Source organism: Phascolarctos cinereus, unplaced genomic scaffold (genome assembly GCF_003287225.1).
Source record: "Phascolarctos cinereus isolate Bilbo 61053 unplaced genomic scaffold, phaCin_HiC Scaffold_5;HRSCAF=322, whole genome shotgun sequence".
Lineage (NCBI taxonomy): Eukaryota > Metazoa > Chordata > Mammalia > Diprotodontia > Phascolarctidae > Phascolarctos > Phascolarctos cinereus.
Window position 1 is genome coordinate 448,519,290 of NW_027555958.1, and position 17,452 is coordinate 448,536,741.

The following is a 17,452-nucleotide window of genomic DNA, read 5'->3' on the forward strand; positions in this document are numbered from 1 at the left end:
GGGAGCTTGAAGCATGGACATTTCTATCGTGAGATGTTCTAGGCATAGAAGCTCCCAGAAAAGAGAAGGCATGTTTTTACGTCAGAGATAACCCATCCCAAGAAAGGTTAAGTCCAGAAATCAGAGAAGGTTGTTTTGGAGTACCACACTCTCCCTTCAACTGGCTGGCTCTTCTTAGGACATCATGGCAGAACGTATAGGCTTTCTGATAGCAAGAACTTCAACTCAACAACCTCACAAAGTCATAGAGCAGAGAGGAAGACTCCTAGTCAGGACACACCCTGGTAAACCATTTCAGAAGATGGACTAAACCAGGGGTAACTGACTGGCCTCAATCTCATCAGTGAATTAGGGGAGCATGTACCCTAAGCAAGTGAAGACTTCCCTTGGGGGATGGGTGGATGAGAACAATTTGTTCCAAAGGACATAAAGACAGCTGAAGGTGGCGCTCTGGAGTTCTTTGAGCTTGGTTTGGTATCAAAGACATCAAGGTCATCCACTGCATCCCAGGCCATTGCCAGTCATCTTGTCTTGTGTCTTGCCACAGGATTCCAATGACTCTGGAAGAGAGAGTGAGGCCAATGACTTTGCCTCTGCCTCATTTAAATCCAATTTATGCATGAGTCGAGAGATATCACCCAAACCATTTTACCATTTTTACCTGCCTTAAATCCCATGGCATCAGGCAAGTGACAAAGCAGCAGGTGCAGATACACTGAGAGCTGCAGTCACAGCCCTGAACACAAGTAGCCCGGGCCATAGGATCATCTTCTCCCTGCAGCAGTGGTATTGGGTAGACCCCAGGGTGCCTGAGCAGCCTTTTTGTAGGACTTCACTGCTCATCTCCTTGCATGAAGAAGGGGCTAAAAGGGTGCCAATCAACGGTGAGCATTTCTTTATATAGCTTGTTAAGCTTTGCAAAAGGATTTACAAATATTATTTTATTCTTACTATAGCCCTGAGAGGCAGGCTCTATTATTGTCCCCATTTTACAGATGATGACACTGAGGCAGACAGCTCTTTAAGTGACTTGTTCAAGATGAGCCAGTATTTGAAATCAGGCCTTCCTGACTCTAAATTCCAGAGTGTGCCCCCTAGCTGCCTCTTGATTAGTAACAGTACTTTTACACTCGTACAGAGATTCCAGGCCAATAGAAGGCACTCCATATACTGCTCAGATAGCCGGGCTGTTGGAACATCAGATGGAAAAGCTCTCAGGGTAGACAGCACATTTGTCCTTCTCCCTGAAACGATATATCCAAGGCTGTTTGAACTCCTGCCCATCCTTCCAGTTGGGCCCTAACTTCTGCTCTCTGGGTCTAGTCCACTGATTCAGACTTGAGGGCTAAAATGCATCATGGATCATAAAATACAATAAGAGCTTTAACGGTAATCTATCAATAAACATTTATTCTATGACCAATCAATATGTGCCATCTATGTGCCAGGCATTGTGCTAAGTGCTAGGGATACAAAAAGATGCAAAAAACAGTCCCTGCCCTCAAAGAGCTCTCAGTCTAATGGGGGAAACATATAAAAAAAACTATGATAAACAGTGTAAAAAATTATGGGGAAACATGTAAGCAACTGTGATAAACATGTAAACAAACAAGATATATCTAGGATACATTGGAGATATTCCCAGAGGGAAAGCACTAACATTAAGAAGGACTGAAAAAGGTTTCCTCTGCAGAAAGGGGGATTTTAGTTGAGACTTGAAGGAAACCAGAAGGCAGAGGCTAGGAGGGAGAGAGTTCCAGGTGTGGGGGACAGCCAGTGAATATGTACAGAGTCAGGAGCTTAGAGTGTCTTGTTTGAAGAACAGCAAGGAGGTCACTGTATCACAGAGTACATGAAATGGGGGGATGGGATGTAAGGCATAAGAACTCTAGAAAAGTAAGGGGCCATGTTATGAAGGGCTTTGAATGACAGAGGATTTTATATTTGATCCTAGATACAATAGGAAGTCACTGGAGTTTGTTAAATCAGGGAATGATGTGGCTGGACCTGCAACTTGAGGAAGATCACTTTGATAGTTGAGTGGAGGATAATAGACCATGGAGAGACTCAAGGCAGGGAAGGCACCTATAAGGCTATCACAACAACAATAATAATGCTACTATAATAATAATTTCTAAGGGCCACTAGGTAGCACAGTGGATAGAGTGCCAGGTTTGGAGTCAGGAAGATCTGACTTTGAATCCAACTTCAGATAATTATTTACTAGCTGTGTGAACCTTGAAAGTCACTTCACCTCGTTTACCTCAGTTTCCTCATCTGTAAAACGAACTGGAGATGGAAATGGCAAACCACTCCAATATCTTAGACATGACTCACCACCAACAACAATGTCTGGTGAGTGGGATAATTGTCTAGGGAGGTTTGAAAGGATTGTCTTACCATAGTGAGGATCCATTTGAGATGAAGTAACATAAATTTGTAGTGGACTGAGTCAATATTCTTCAGCCTGTAGGAGTTCTGATAGAACTAGTCATTGCCCGGTAGATAGTGTGGGATAGGGAATGTGAGAGATTCAGGGCAAAACGTGCTGGGCAGGATTAGTGTGTGTGTGTGTGTGTGTGTGTGTGTGTGTGTGTGTGTGTGTGCGTGCACACGTGCACGCTTACATGTTTGGGCACTCCTCAGTAATAGTTCCCAGCATGCCACTTGCTTCCCACACAAAACAAATATTGCTCTTAGCACCTCATTCCTTCAACAGAAGCCACTTTCTGACACCATTCACAAGAGGCCAAAGAGCCTTTGCTTAAACCTCTCCAACAAGAGGGAACTCACTGCATCCTGAGGAAAATCCCTTCCACTTGGAGCTTTCTCTTGCTGTTAGGTCTTTGTTCCCCTCCTGATATCAAGCCTGAATCTGCCTCATTGCAATTTTCCCTCATTATTTTTTGCCAGGTGCCAAGCCCTTTAGAATATAGGTCAGAGGCACTCCTAGTTACCTAACACCTGGAGCAAAGCACATCTTCATGGAGATATAAAGCCTGTTCCAGATGAGACTGAGGCCAAGGGGAAAACTGAGGAGGTTTTTCTTTTTTCCTGAAAAGAGATTTCTGTTGGTGTGATCACTTAATGTAGTTACTTTACTGAAAGAGATATGGAGAACCTTGGATCTTTGGAGCTTGGTAAAAAATCTTGGAAAATCTTGGATCTGCCAAAAGAGGACGGCAGAGACTACTCTTCTCAGTAGGAAGCACTCTATCTAAGCAGTGACTCCAGTTGGAGCCAAAAGCTGGTAGCAGAGAGATGTTCCACAAATATATGTCCAGCAGGACTAGCAAAGCAATAGTCAGTACAGACTACATGTGTGGCAGGGACCACATATCCAGCAGATACTATGCTTCCAGAATAACATTGGTGGCCCAGCAGGATCAGAGCCATGAATTCCTTACCTCACACCTGTATATGCCTTGACCAACATGTCTCCTACATGTACATACCTCTAAAGGTGTTAGCTACACATTTTCCCTGTATTTATCCCCCTTCATGCAACTTAATTGACCCCATGTGTTCCTCACATGTACATTCTTTCCCCACTAATAGTGTGTATATTTGTGGGAGAATGGACTTCAGGAGTATTGGAGAAAGATTTTATTGTTTCCTTTCTTTGTATTGTATTTCTTTAAATATCTTTGCTTTGACCAAATTTGCATTCTTTGGCTGACTAACAAAGGTAAATGCTGGTACGGGTCCATGAACTATGATTTTAAGTGGATGTGATTCTACAGAGTACTATGATCCTGGGGTAGCCTTGTCTGGGGGACTCATGTATGAAGTGCGAGATGACTCCAGTATCAGCAAGGAATTATGCAAATCATTGGCTGTGGTAGCAATTGCATTCCTTAGCACAGAAATGGGCAGCTACATAACTATTAGTATTAACTTGGGAATTATCAAATAGCATGTCTTCATATGAAAATGTGACAAAGTATGGAACACTGTGATGATGGGCACAGAGAGAAAAAGAAAATCAGCAAGGCAACTAGCATTTATGTTGTATTTACGATGTGTCAGGCACTGTGCTAAATGCTGGGGATACAAAGAATGGCAAAAGACAGCCTCTCCTGTCAAGGAGCTCATGTCTAAGGGGGAAGTGTTCAACAAGCTATTGGCAGGATAAAGGGGAGGTGATATCAGAGAGAAGACATTGAGATTAAGAAGGACTGGGAAAGGCTTCTTGCAGAAGGTGGGATTTTAGCAGGAACTTGTAGGAAGCCAGGAGGGAAGAATGAAGACGGAGAACATTCCAGGCATGGGGGCCAACCCGTGAAAATGAGAACAAAACAGCTCCAAAATATTTGAGATCGGAAGATAGAAACAACATTCAAAACAAAAATAAAAATATTCAACTGCTAACCTCAGTGAGAAAGAAGAAAAATAGAGGACATGGAAAGAAAACCAGTGTGTTTCAAAATGGACAAATTACATGTTTATAAATAATCATAAAACCTAATAAACTGTTTAAATTTCAAAAAATTCAATAAATAGCAGTTCTTCCCCGAAGATCAGAAATGGTATACCGTTTTTAGCTTTAAACTCAAAGCTATCAAGGAAAAAAATGCTTTAAATCAGCTATAATGTTCTCCTTTTCCGTTTAGCGCACTACAACTTTTGGTGACCAGGTCTCAAGCCTCAAACCTCTCTGAACTGCTCCCTAATAAAACCCAAGCTCTGTTCACCTCTGATGCAGTTCCTCAGTTCACAATTAAGACAATCTCTAGATCAACTGCAGTTAGGGCAACCAGATTTATCTAGCCAGCTCAATAAATGTAAACTGCACAGAAATTAGAAAAAGAACTTTACAGAACTGAATGAACTTGAAAATGACTGTCTGTCCCACTCAAAGAGAAGGTGGGGAAGGAAGGGGAGATTATGCTTCACAGTTTGGTACTTATTCTCTGAAATGTGAAGTCATCAGCCATTGGTCCCATGCTGGTGCTGAGAGTGGAGGCTGACGCAGCATCCAGGGCTCCGGTAGTGACCCCAGAGGGTCAGGATGCAGCAGCAAAGGCAGGAAATGGAATGCCACGGTCAAGGAATAATAATAGGCCATTTTGACTGGAATAAAGAATGCATTGAAATATGGTTCTAAAGTTATGATACCAAAATGGAGGAGGGAATGAGGAGCAGTGAGGGAATACTTCCCCGCAGAGGGGCCCTGAGCAAGCATTGAATGAAGAAAGGGATTCTGGACAGTACAGAACAAGATACATTGCTGCTCTGTGGTGTCGAAGAGGTAGGCTGAGGAATGCTGGGGCAGCAAAGCCCAGAAGACGGCCGCAGCGTTGGGGCCCCAGATCATAGGACAAAAGAAAAAAAAAAAGGAAGAAGGGTGATACGAAAATAATTTTTTAAATCTTCTCGTCTGTTTCTTTGCACAGGTCCACCACATGTTGTTTACTGAGCTAAACATTCTGAACACAAACACTTTCAGTTCAAACAAAGTCATTTGGAATGCGCTGGCACTTAAGTGACCAAGAGGATGCTGACTCAGAGTTGGTGGCACAGAAACAATAGGAGGGCCTGTCACTGGCAGACCCATTAACTGGGGTGGAGGGGCAGGATTTCAATAGCCATCCTCAGACCACTCCACTTCACACTCTTAGACTTACCATTAAGGTCTGAGAAGGACAAATAGCCCTGCTCTCAGAGGGCCCCTGGTGTGAGGGTCAGATAGATATGGCCTGTCGTAAGAGAGCCCTGCCCCCACCCCCAACTGTAGGGAAGATGCAGGGAGTAACTACTGTTCTCTCTCTCTCTCTCTCTCTCTCTCTCTCTCTCTCCCTCCCTCCTTCCTCTTTCCCATGTGTCGCCCCACGCTATGTGTGTTTTCATTGTGGAACTCACATTAGGATGGGATAGGGTCAAGCCTTGGCTACAGAACTTGGGGTCCTGCTCCACCAATAACAAAAAACAGCGATCAGAAGTTAGATTGTACCAGATCATATCCCCTAGACTAACAATAGTTAACGGGGCAGATATACATAATTCTAGCCTGGTACCCCATCTCTGTCTTTTTTTCCTTTAAAAATTTAAAAAATTTTCATTTCCAAATTCTCTCTTTCCTTCTAGTTCTGCTGACTTCATTTTGTGTTAGCTCACATTAAGTCTTCCCAGGTTTTTCTATAACCATCTTATTTTGTTTTTTAAAATTATTTGTAGCATTTTTTTCTTTTTAAATTGAATTCCAAATTCTCTCCCTCCCGTTCACCCTTCCCTCACCCACTGAGAAGGCAAGCAAAATGGTATAAATTATACATGTGAAATCATGCAAAACGTATTTCCATATTGGCCACATCACTAAAAAAAAAAAAGCAAAAAAAAGAGTCAGAAAATTATACTTCAGTTTGCACTAAGACTTCCTCAGTTTTCTCTCAAGGTGGATAGCATTTTTTCATCATGAATCCTTTGGAGTTGTCTTGGATTACTGCGTTCAACAGAGTAGTCAAGTCTTTCACAGTTGATCATCATTACAACATTGCTATTACAATGTACAATGATCTCCCAGTTCTTCTCACTTCATTTTGCATCAGTTCATATAGGTCTTGCCATGTTTTTTTTCCCCTAAAGCTACCCCGCCCTCTGTCATTTCTTTTAGCACAACAGTACTTCATCACAATCATATGCCACAACTGGTTCAGCCATTCCCCAATTGATATTCTTTAACACCACACAAAAAAGCTTCTATAATTTTTTTTGTATGTATAGGACCTTTTCCTTTTTCTTTGATCTCTTTGAGTTACAGACTTAGTAGCTGTATTGCTGGGTCACAGGGTATGCAGTTTTATAGCCCTTGGACATAGTTCCAGATTGTTCTCCAGAATGGTTGGACCAGTTTACAACTCCACCAACAGTTTATTTTCCCTCATCCCCTCCAGCATTTGTTATTTCTGATAGATGTAAGGTGGTACCTCAGAATTGTTTTAATTTGCATTTCTCTAATTTTCATGTGACTGTAAATAGCTTTGATTTATTATTTTGAAAACATATTCATATCCTTTGGCCATTTATCAATTGGGGAATGGCTCTTATTTTTATAAATTTGCCTCAGTTCTCTATATATTTCAGAAAGAAGGCCTTTATCAGAGAAGCTTACTATAAAATTTTTTGATATTACTTCATTATCTATAGTACCTCTTAGCAAAATATGGTTTTCCTGCTTATCTCTTTTAATTAGGTCTATTTTGCTAGGCAGCTAGGTGGCACCTTCGATAGAATGCAGAGCCTGGAATCAGGGGAGACTCATCTTCCTGAGCTCAAATCTGGCTTCAGACACGTATTAACTGTGTGACCCTGGGCAAGTCACTTAACCTTGTTTGCCTCAGTTTCTCATCTGTGAAAATGAAGTGCAGAAGGAAATGGCAAACCACTCCAGCATCTTTGCCAAGGGAACCCCAAATAGGGTCATGGAGAGTCAGACACGACTGAAATGACTGAATCACCACCTCCACCACCACCACCACTGATGGGGGATAGGATTCATGCTGGACACCTAAAAGGACTCCTAAGCCCCTGAATCAAGTCTCTGTCATTTGCATGAGGCACCTGGCCCATTCCAGTACAATCCTTTTAACTGTCCTTTCATTGTGGCCCTCATTGTCTGCACCTGGCCCCGCCCAAAGCAATTGGCCACTCTTTGATCACATCCAGATCTTCCCACAGTCTTTCTGTATATAAGGTCTATCTTGCCCTTCCCCCCATTAAATTGCTCCGATTTCGTAAGAGTCTAGCCCACTTGTATTAGTGTTACAAATAGCACAGATTCTTAAAATCTTGCCCACTCCAATTGGTGTTTTAATAAACCTTATCTCTGACTGAAAGAAGGCTTGAGTTAAATTCTTTCAAGGCAAGACCTATGCCTTTTGCCCTTGAATTTTGGGATTCTTAGCATCCCTAGACTGCAACATCACCACCACCATTAAAAAAAGAAAAAAAAACTTTTTGCTTTTGCTTTGTCCAAGATCATTATCACCACCTCTGCCTTTTTATGTCTTTCTGTTTCAAGTGTGTCTCCTATATGAAATATATTGTTAGATTCTGGTTTCTAATCTGCTCTATCTGCTTCCATTTTATAGGTGATCTTATCCCATTCACATTCACAGTTATGATTAATAACTGTATTTTCTTCCATCTTATTTTCTTCTTTTTATCTTTCTCTCTTTCTTTTTATCCTGTTCCTCCTTAAAAGTCTGTTTTGCTTCTGACTACTGCCTCCCTCAATCTGCCTTCCCTTTTATCACCTCCCTTACATATATCTTATCTGCCCCCCCCATTTCTCTATTTGGTAAGATAGATTTCTACACCCAATTAAGTGTGTATATAAATTCTTCCCTCTTTGAACCAATTCTGATGAGAATGAGGTTCAAGCACTGCCCCCTTCATTTTCTCCTTCACTATAAAAGCTCTCCCTTGCATGCTTCTTTTATGTGAGACAATTTTCCCTGTTCTACCTCTCTCTTCCCCCTTTTCTCAGTGCATCCTTCTTTTTCACACCTACTTTATTTTTTTCTAGATCATCCTAACATAACTGATTCCAGAAAACCAGAATTTGATAAAGGCTATTAGAGCTACTGGACTGTGTCTTAAACCCAAATCACTCTGGCTCTCACTGATTTGCCGATAATAGGTCCCAGTCCAACCCTCACCTGGTCATTGTTTGGATTTTGATGGCTCCCCAAGTTGAATGTAAATAGCAATTGTTTCTGTCTTGTCCAGAAACCCTGAGGGTCTTCCCCTTACAGATTGATTTCTTTTGAGTAGGCAAACCAGGTCATCTTTTGTCTCATTCCTTACCTAGCCTTAAATCACTGAGTGGGTATTGACTCAGACAAACCAAGACCTGGGAAAGACTTTGGCTTAAAAAGGCCAAGGTCTCCCCCTGCATCTGCAGCCATCTCCAGTTGTCCTGACCTATGTCTTATCACTGGCTTCAGATGACTCTAGAGCAGAGAGTAAGGCTGATGACTCAGCACAGCCCTGCCTCACTTAAATCCAATTCATGTGCAAGTGTAGACATCACCCTTTTGATGCCATTGATTCTCTTGGAGAATGGAGGAGAAACAACACAATGGACTAATACTCATGCCCTCTGTCTATGTAGAGTCCTTCTAATTGCCCTAATGATGGTAAGGTTCTTAGGACAAGTTATTACATATATCACCTTTCCGTATAGTAATGTAAACAGTTTACCTTTATTGAATCTCTTATGACTACTTTTTCATGTTTATCTTTTTATGCTTCTCCTGAGTCTTGTCAGATTGTGTTTAAATTTCAGATTTTCTATTCAGCTCTGGTCTTTTCATTAGGAATGTTCAAAAATCCTCTATTTCATTAAATATTCATTTCCCCCCTGAAGGATTGTGTGAGATGCAACTCAACTTAAAAAAAAAACTTAGAGGTATCCAAGGTAGGAACAGAAAGTTTATTTGCAATTCTCAAGAATTGGGTGTCCTTCCACCAGTAGGCTCTGATGAGGGGAGACAGAGTACAGAAGCAAAAAGTCAGGTTAAATAACCCTAATGGGAAAAGCCCCCTCCCACCCACTGGTCACTACTTGGCTCACAATCTAAATGCAAAAATCTACTTTAGAAACAGAAAACAAAGAAACAATATACATATTTATATTTAGCCCCTTAGTTTGCTGAAGTGATGCCAAAGAAACAATTAAAAATGTGCAGTCAAGCTAGACGCTGTGCTATTGTGGCAAGGTTACCACTGTGACTGGAATATAGCGACAGGTGTAACAAGAAGATACAAGGGGAGTTCAAGGGTTTCAGACTTGGCAAACTTTAACTGCTGAGATAACAGTGGCAAAAAAGTTGGGGGAGGTACTTGGGGCTGGATTTCTGTAAATCAGGTGATTTCTAGTAAATTGAAACAGGCCTGTTGGGCTGCTACACCTGCCTTGAGTCTCGATACAATTCCTATTTATTCTTCTGAGAAGTCTTCACAGGACCCCTCATCCCACTCAACAAGAACCATTGACCCCGCTGAGGAGGCTTCACTTCTGAGAGATCATCTCTCACAGGATTATCCTCAGTTTTGCTGAATAAGTTATTCTTTGTTGTAACCCTACCTAGAATATCAGGACAGTTTTCCTTGTCAATTTCTTGAAATGGGATATCTAGACTCCTTTTTTTAAAAAAAATTATGGCTTTTGGGTAGTCCAAAAATTCTTAAATTATCTCTCCTCTATTTATTTTCCAATTCAGTTGTTTTTCCAATGAGATATTTCACATTTTTTCTATTTTTTTTTCATTCTTTTGACTTTGTTTTATTGTTTCTCAAAGTCTTCTGGAGTCATTAGCTTCCACTTGGAATTCTTTTCTTCAGTGAATTTTTGTACTTCCCTTTCCATCTGACCTGTTATGCTTTCCTTCTACTATGCTTTTTAAGGAGTTCTTTTCTTCAGTTAATTTTTGTACCTCTTTTACCATTGGACTAATTCTGTTTTTTAAGGTGCTATTTCCTTCAGTATTTTTTTGTATCTCTTTTATCATGCTATTAATTCTGTTTACATAAACTTCTCATGCTACTCTCATTTCTTTTCCCAATTTTCCCTTTACCACTCTTATCTCTTTCTTTAATTCTAGGAATTCTTGCTGGGCTCGAGTCCACTTAGCATTTTTCTTTGAGGCTTTGCTTCTAGCTGTTCTTCGCATTGTTGCCTTCCTCTAAATTTATGTCTTGGTCTTCCCTACCACCTTAGTGGCTTTTTATGGTCAAGTTCTTTTTTTGTTCTTTACTCATTTTTCCAGTCTATTTCTTGACTCAGAATTTTATTATAAAGTTGGACTCTGCTCACCTGGAGATGGGGAGGTACTATCCCAAGCTTCAGGTTTTTTTCATGTTACTGTGTCGGGAGCCATGGAAAATCTCTAAGTCTTTAGTGACTTAAGGGGTCAGTACATACGGAGGCTTGCCTCGGGATAAATGCTCCCTTGACTTTTGCCCCATAACCAGCTTTGAAGCCAGGTGGCTGACTCTTGGTAGACAATACTAAGAACTGAGCAGGAAAACAATAGATATGAACGTTGGCATTGAAACTACTTCCCCTTGAGAAAAAGGTGATCTCTAGCTGCTTAGTTTGTGTATGTTATTAATAGCACTTCGCAGAACTTGTAAATCGTTTCTCATGATACAAAGTTGTTTTTCTATGAGTATATAATGAGAAAACTCCTGACATAAACTAGTCTTGAGCATCAACCTCTAAGACTCGCCTAGCCTGGCTTCCTTTCTCCGCCATCACCAAAATCCCTGCTCCCCAACCACAGACATATGGTACATGAGGGTGGACTTTCTGACAACAACTATCCCAAAGGGTAATGGCTGACCTCAGAAGGAAATCAACAAACCCTCCCTCCCTGGAAGTCTACAAGCAGAGGCTGGGTGACCTCTTATTGGACATTGTAGTGGGGCTTCACATGTAGGTATGAGGGGTTGGCGAGCTGGTCTCTGAAGTCCCTTCCAGCTCTAAGATTCTATGAAGTATCACAAGGCATGGGCTGTGCATACATGTGTGTGTATGTCAGTATGCGTGGGCACATGAGGGTCTGTATGTCCACCTGTGCACAGAGGCACCCTTGGATAAAGACCAGAGCACAAATCTAAGGGAACAATCACCACGCTTCTCCCTGGATCACACCACCTTGGAATCACTGAAAATTGGCAGACCATCAGAACTAGCTATGAAAACAGTAATGCTCTGTTACTGCACTCTGAGACAGATCCTAGCCCAGTGTCACAGACCTCTCTTGTTGACCTCCTAAGTTGTCTTAAGCTGGAAAAATGTCTCACTCTGACCCTTCGCTGGCTTTGTGGCTCCAACATTTGACTTGAAGAGTTATATGTACTCTGTCATCTTGATTCCACCCCACTTCTTTATTACTTCTCACAACACAACAATATTCCATAACAATAATATTCTACAACTTGTTCAGCCATTCCTGAATTGATAGGCATTGCCTCAGTTTCCAATTCTATGCCCCACAAAAAGAGCTGCTATAAATATTTTTGTACAAATAGGTTCTTCTTCACCCTCCCTGCCCCCCCCAAAAAAACCCTTTAAAAAAATCTTATTGGGATATAGACCTAGTAGCAGTATTGCTGGATCAAAGGGTTATGCACAGTTTTATAGTTCTTTGGGCATAGTTCCAAATTATTCTCCAGAATTGTTGAACTAGTTTACAATTCCACCAACAATGCATTAGTGCTCTTATTTTTCCATATCCCCTCTAGCATTTGTCATTGTTCTTTTTCCATCTTTTCCAACCAATTTGATGGGCATGAGGTAGTATGTCAGAGTTGTTTCAATTTGTCTTTCTCTAATTATTCATGATTTACAGTATTTTTTTTTTACACAACTATTGATAGCTTTGATTTCTTCTTTTGAAAATTGCCTGTTCATATCCTTTGGCCATTTATCAATTGGAGAATGGCTCTTACTCTTACAAATTGGCTCAGTCCCCTATATGTTTGAGAAATAAGGCCTATATCAGAGAAGCTTACTATAAACTCCACCCCCCTAGTTTCCTGCTTTCCCCAGATCCCACCCTGCCTTGTAGTGCATATGATGTGGACTTGATGATCGGTCCATGACGAAGAGGGGGAAGGGAGGGCAGGGAAGGGTGGTGGCAGAATGGATGTCCTCTCCCTGTTCTTGTGCTTTGGTCAGAATTCCTGGGCTGGAACTGCTTCTAGGGAAGTGAGGTGTTTTGGGGGGACAGCCAGATCATTTGTATCCAGGACTCACTGCAGCGTTGATTACCTCCAGTTTGGGAATATTGTCTATAGTGTACAATTCATTAAAACAAACACAAAAGCAAAGATGAAGGCCTCCCAGAAGTTGCACTTTATTTTCTCTTGGGTTTTATTGGCTTCTTTCTCTGGGGATTATTGGTTGCTTTCTTTTGGAGTCAAGCCTGAAATTCTGGGAAGTTCACCAAAGATGAGAGTAAATTTCTCTCTCAGATTCTTTCCTCCCCAGAGTTTGTATTGTGGGCTGGTCTTGGGATTCAGATGGACATAATACTGCTTCTCTAGGGTATGGCCAAGAGGGTGGAGCTCTGTAGCTGGCCAGGTGCCCAGGCCTGTGATATAAGAGTGGAAGGCTATCTGTGGCAGGACAATGCTTGTGTCCAGAGCAGAACTCTCTCCATGTTCTCCTGGCTTTTCTCATGGCTCCCTGTGAGCCTTCCCAGGCTGTGGCTATGGGCAGCTTCCCTGGGCTTGACCCTGGGCCTGATCCAACTGACCCGGCTCCTGTCCAGGAGGCAGAAGCTTCTCCAAGGCTTAAAGAGCTTCCCTGGGCCACCCACCCACTGGCTCTTTGGGCATTCCAAGGAGGTAGATTCAGGCTCTTGGCCAGGGGCAAAGGCAAGAGGGATGGATTTGAAGAGGTCGAAGAAAGGCATACAAAGAGAGAGAAAGAAAAGGGGAGAGGAAAAGGAGGAAGAAAGACAAGAGGAGGGGATGATAAATAAAGGCAGAAAATGAATTACAGGCTCTCAGTAATGAAAAGCTCAGAGGCAGCTAGCTCCTCTAATACCTGATTAAGACATTCTCCCCTGACTAGAAGCATTAATGATGAATGAGTAGAAATCTGCCTCTGCTAGAAGACTAATGTGGAAGGGAAACCACGACCTCCTCACCACACAGCCCTTTTCCCATTAGACCAGCTCTCACTGTTAGGAAGGTTTTTCCTGATGTCCAGATGGAATCTGTGTGTCTGCAACAACCACTTGTCCTCACTCTCAATTTTCCTTACTTCTGGCCCTGGGCAGAGAGGAGTGAAAGAGTGGGAAGAAGTGTGCTTTAGCCCGGAACTAGAGCTGTGCCTCAGGTTGGAGAGAAACAAGGAGAGGGCAAAGGAGAAGATAATAGAAGAGGAGAGAGAAGAGGACGGGAGAGGCAAGGAAAGAGGGAACATGGAGAGGATTGCAGAGGAAAAGATGGAAGGAGTAGAGAGGGATAAAAGAGAGAGAAAGAGGAGAAAGTGAGGAGAGAGAAGAGAGGAGGACACTGGGAAAGGGGAAAGGGAGGTGTGGGGATAGAGAGAGGATGCAAAAAAGGAAGAGAACTATTGGTTTTGTCCCTGAGAAATGGGGTTTGGGGTTCTGTGTGTCAGTAAATCTGGTGGCCTTTTCTCAAGTCCTCATCCTCCTTGATCCTGACGAGCCCATCCATCTGGACATTTTATAATCCCTTGTCTTCTGTACTATTCCTCTCTACTGGTTCTCCTACCTCTTTGCTGACTGTTTCTTCCAAGTCTTCTGTATTGGATCAGCGTCCAAGTCCTGCTTGCTCTCTTAGAGGGATGCTCCCAAGCTTCTGTCCTGAGCCTTCTTCTCTGCTCTTCCTACACTCTCTTCTTTGGAGATCCCATCACCTCCCATGAGTTTAGCTGTCATCTCCATTTTGAAGACTCTGGGATCTGCCTATATCCATCCCCAGTCCCACATTGTTGTTGCTTCCTTCTTGCCATGTCTTTCCATGTGGCTATCCCATTGCCATCTCACACTCAGTAGGTCCAAAAACCAGTACTTATTATTCCTCCTCCCCCTTGAGCTGGCAGGTAGGGTCCCCAGGAGGCAGCTGGGGGGGCAGTTCTAGTCCTTCAGCTGATGAGCTTCCACCAGTGTGCTCCCCACTTCTGCAATAATATAAAATTAGTATCAGTTGCCCAGCCAGGCTTAATTGGCTTTTGGAAAAGAGCAGTTATTAAGTTGGTATCGTCAGAAGAGTTGGTACAAAACAGCCCACAGACTTCCCTCTGACTTGGGTACATTATTTCTTAAGTGCCTACAGAAAATGGGATTAAATGTAGAGCATATTTCATTCATATCCCCTGGAAGTCCATTTCGTCCCTTCCTTGAGCCCTCATGGTGATCCCCTTGGGCAGGGGAAAGCCCGCCTTTCTGCTGGGCTCCTTGGACAGCTGCGACATTCCCTTCCTCAGAGTATCACATTTGTTCTCTGTAGACAAAGCCATCAGCTGCTCCAACTGTTCCCATGAGGAGTTCAACTCTTCCAATCTTTTGATGTTCATGAGGTTGTTTTCTGGTCAGTGAAGGAAGAGAAGACTTGAGGTCTTCTTCTCTTCCCCATAAGAGGCTGGTGGGAACTTCTCCCAGCAATGAATTCTGGACTGTGGACTGCCTCACTCCTATACAAGTCATGACTGAGTCTCTTTAATCAATCCCAACATACTTCCTGGGTAGAATAATTTCATTTACTCCCTCTCAAATTGATGAACTAGTTTTCCTTTGATGAATCAGTGCCTATGTCTTGCTCCCTTAATAGGGATATACACCAGGCTTCACCCTAGGCACCCTTCTCTTCTCTTAGTCACCTAATAAGAGTTCATGGGTTCAACCTCAGTTCAATGCCCCTGAAAGACTGACAATCGAATTGAAGTGTTCCCACCTTTTAATCCATTCTCCACGCAACTCCCAGAACATTTCCTAAGTTATAATTGTAATCATGTTGCTACTTTGCCCTCCAACTGAGAATGGCTTCCCATTGCCCACAAATAACGTGTAAATGACTCAGGCTGGCATTTAAGCGTGGGGTGTTAATTCTCAGGTGGTTTCCACTCACCCTTCTAGCCTTATTTTGTAATAGTCCCCTTCATGTACTCTTTTTTATTGCCACACTCAGCCTCTAGCCATTCCCCAATTTTACAACCTTATCTCTGACTCCCAAGCATTTGTAGAAGCCATCTGTCCTGCTTGGAAAGATTTTCCTTGTCTCTTTAAATCCTTTCTACAAGCCCCAGCTCAGAGGTTACCTTCTCAGTGAAGTATTCCCTGCTGCTTCTGCCTCACATTTGCTAATACTTTCTCTTCTCTCACTAAAAAGGATAGATTGTTTTGATAGACATTCTCGTTCGGTCTTGTCAGACTATTTGTGATCCCATTTGGGGTTTTCTTGGCAAAGATATTGGAGTGGTTTGCCATTTCCTTCTAGAGTTCACTTTACACATGAAGAAACTAAGGCAAACAGGTTAAGTGACAGCTAGTAAGTGTCTGAGGCTGGATTTGAATTCAGGGAGATGAATCTTCCTGACTCCAGGCCTGACACTCTATCAACTGTTCCACCTAGCTGCCCCAAAGCAGTCTAACCTCCCCACTCCTGGCCCTGGCCATGAATACCTTTGGACTAAGTACATATTACTTTACTGATCAAAGTGAAGGCTGAGTACAGATCCAAGTTACATGAGAAATATAACTGAAAATTCTAGAACTTGTGAAGTGGCCAAGGTGCATGAGTAGAGTCCAAAAGCTCTCTTCAGAAATCCATCTGAATTCATCCTCTGGCATGGCAACAAAAATATGCCAACCATATGGCCAAGTCACATTCATTTGTCTGTAGAAAAGAGTTTTATGATGGCAATTCTGAAACATAGCATTGCTATGAGAAACTAGCTTAAAGAATACAGATTTAGTAATCAACGTGGATTATACAAGGGAACATACAGACTATGCAACCCACCCATGAAGGTAGTTAAAAAAAAACTCAATGCTTGTGTAGGGCCTAACAAGACATGACCTGGTGGCTGGATTTACCCATAGTATGTTTGCTCTTTTGCATTGACATACAAGTGACAAATTCCCATACAGACCTAAAAGTATTCTGGAGCACTTAACCACTAAAGAAAACTGAAACAGGGCTATTATCAGAGATTTGCTGTTGCCCACAACCTCTTTGATATGATATTCATTTAAAAAACACTGTAAGAGCAATGTTGTTACTAGATGGCCCCATGCCAATGTAACAAGACTCCATGTGTAGTGACAGGGCTCCACATGTAGTGAAGTCCATGCGTGGTGAAGGCTGTCACCCTGCCTATAGAATGGGGAGTATCATTGTGTGGCTCTAAGATGGGGGCAGAATAGCTATTTCTTGCCTCTTCTCCCCCTGCTCTTCTCCAATGGAGACTCATTCTTGTCAGGAGGGGAAGCAGGAGGTTGGGGCTGGAGGTCACTGCTCTCCTCAGAATGACAGGGTACTTCTAGAAGCATATCATTTGGCTCCTTTAAATATTGTTAGTTGTTATTAATGGAGGAGAAGGACCCCAAACTCTATATGTAAGGCTTCAAGCTCTATATGTAAGGCTTGACCCCTTTTTCACCAATGAACACATGTGGCAAATAGCAAAGAAACCCATTTATCCCAATGGCAGCAAAATAATGATTGTAAAGGGGATGAGTTTACCTCTTCATCCTTTTATTCAACTACAGACAATTTATTGTTATTTGTTCCCTCTGAGCAATAGTCCTTAGAGAGGAATAATAGCAAGGCAGCAACTTGTCTCAGGACCATTCTCTCTGAACCAGGAAAGATAAGAGAGAGTGGGATAGTAGTGCTAGGCTGCATGGTGGTGCAGTAGATAGAGTTCTATACTAAGAGTCCAGAAGACCTGAATTCAAATCCTACC

General features: G+C 42.3%; 1 protein-coding gene across 1 annotated transcript in view; it reads left to right on the plus strand.

The window, feature by feature from the left end:
• Nucleotides 1–13,170: 13,170 nt before the first annotated feature.
• Nucleotides 13,171–17,452, plus strand: part of LOC110209314 (cytochrome P450 4B1-like) — a 33,327-nt gene continuing 29,045 nt past the window's right edge. Inside the window, 1 exon segment of the mRNA XM_078154559.1 lies at nucleotides 13,171–13,359. Within this exon segment, the coding sequence (XP_078010685.1) occupies nucleotides 13,171–13,359 (189 nt within the window).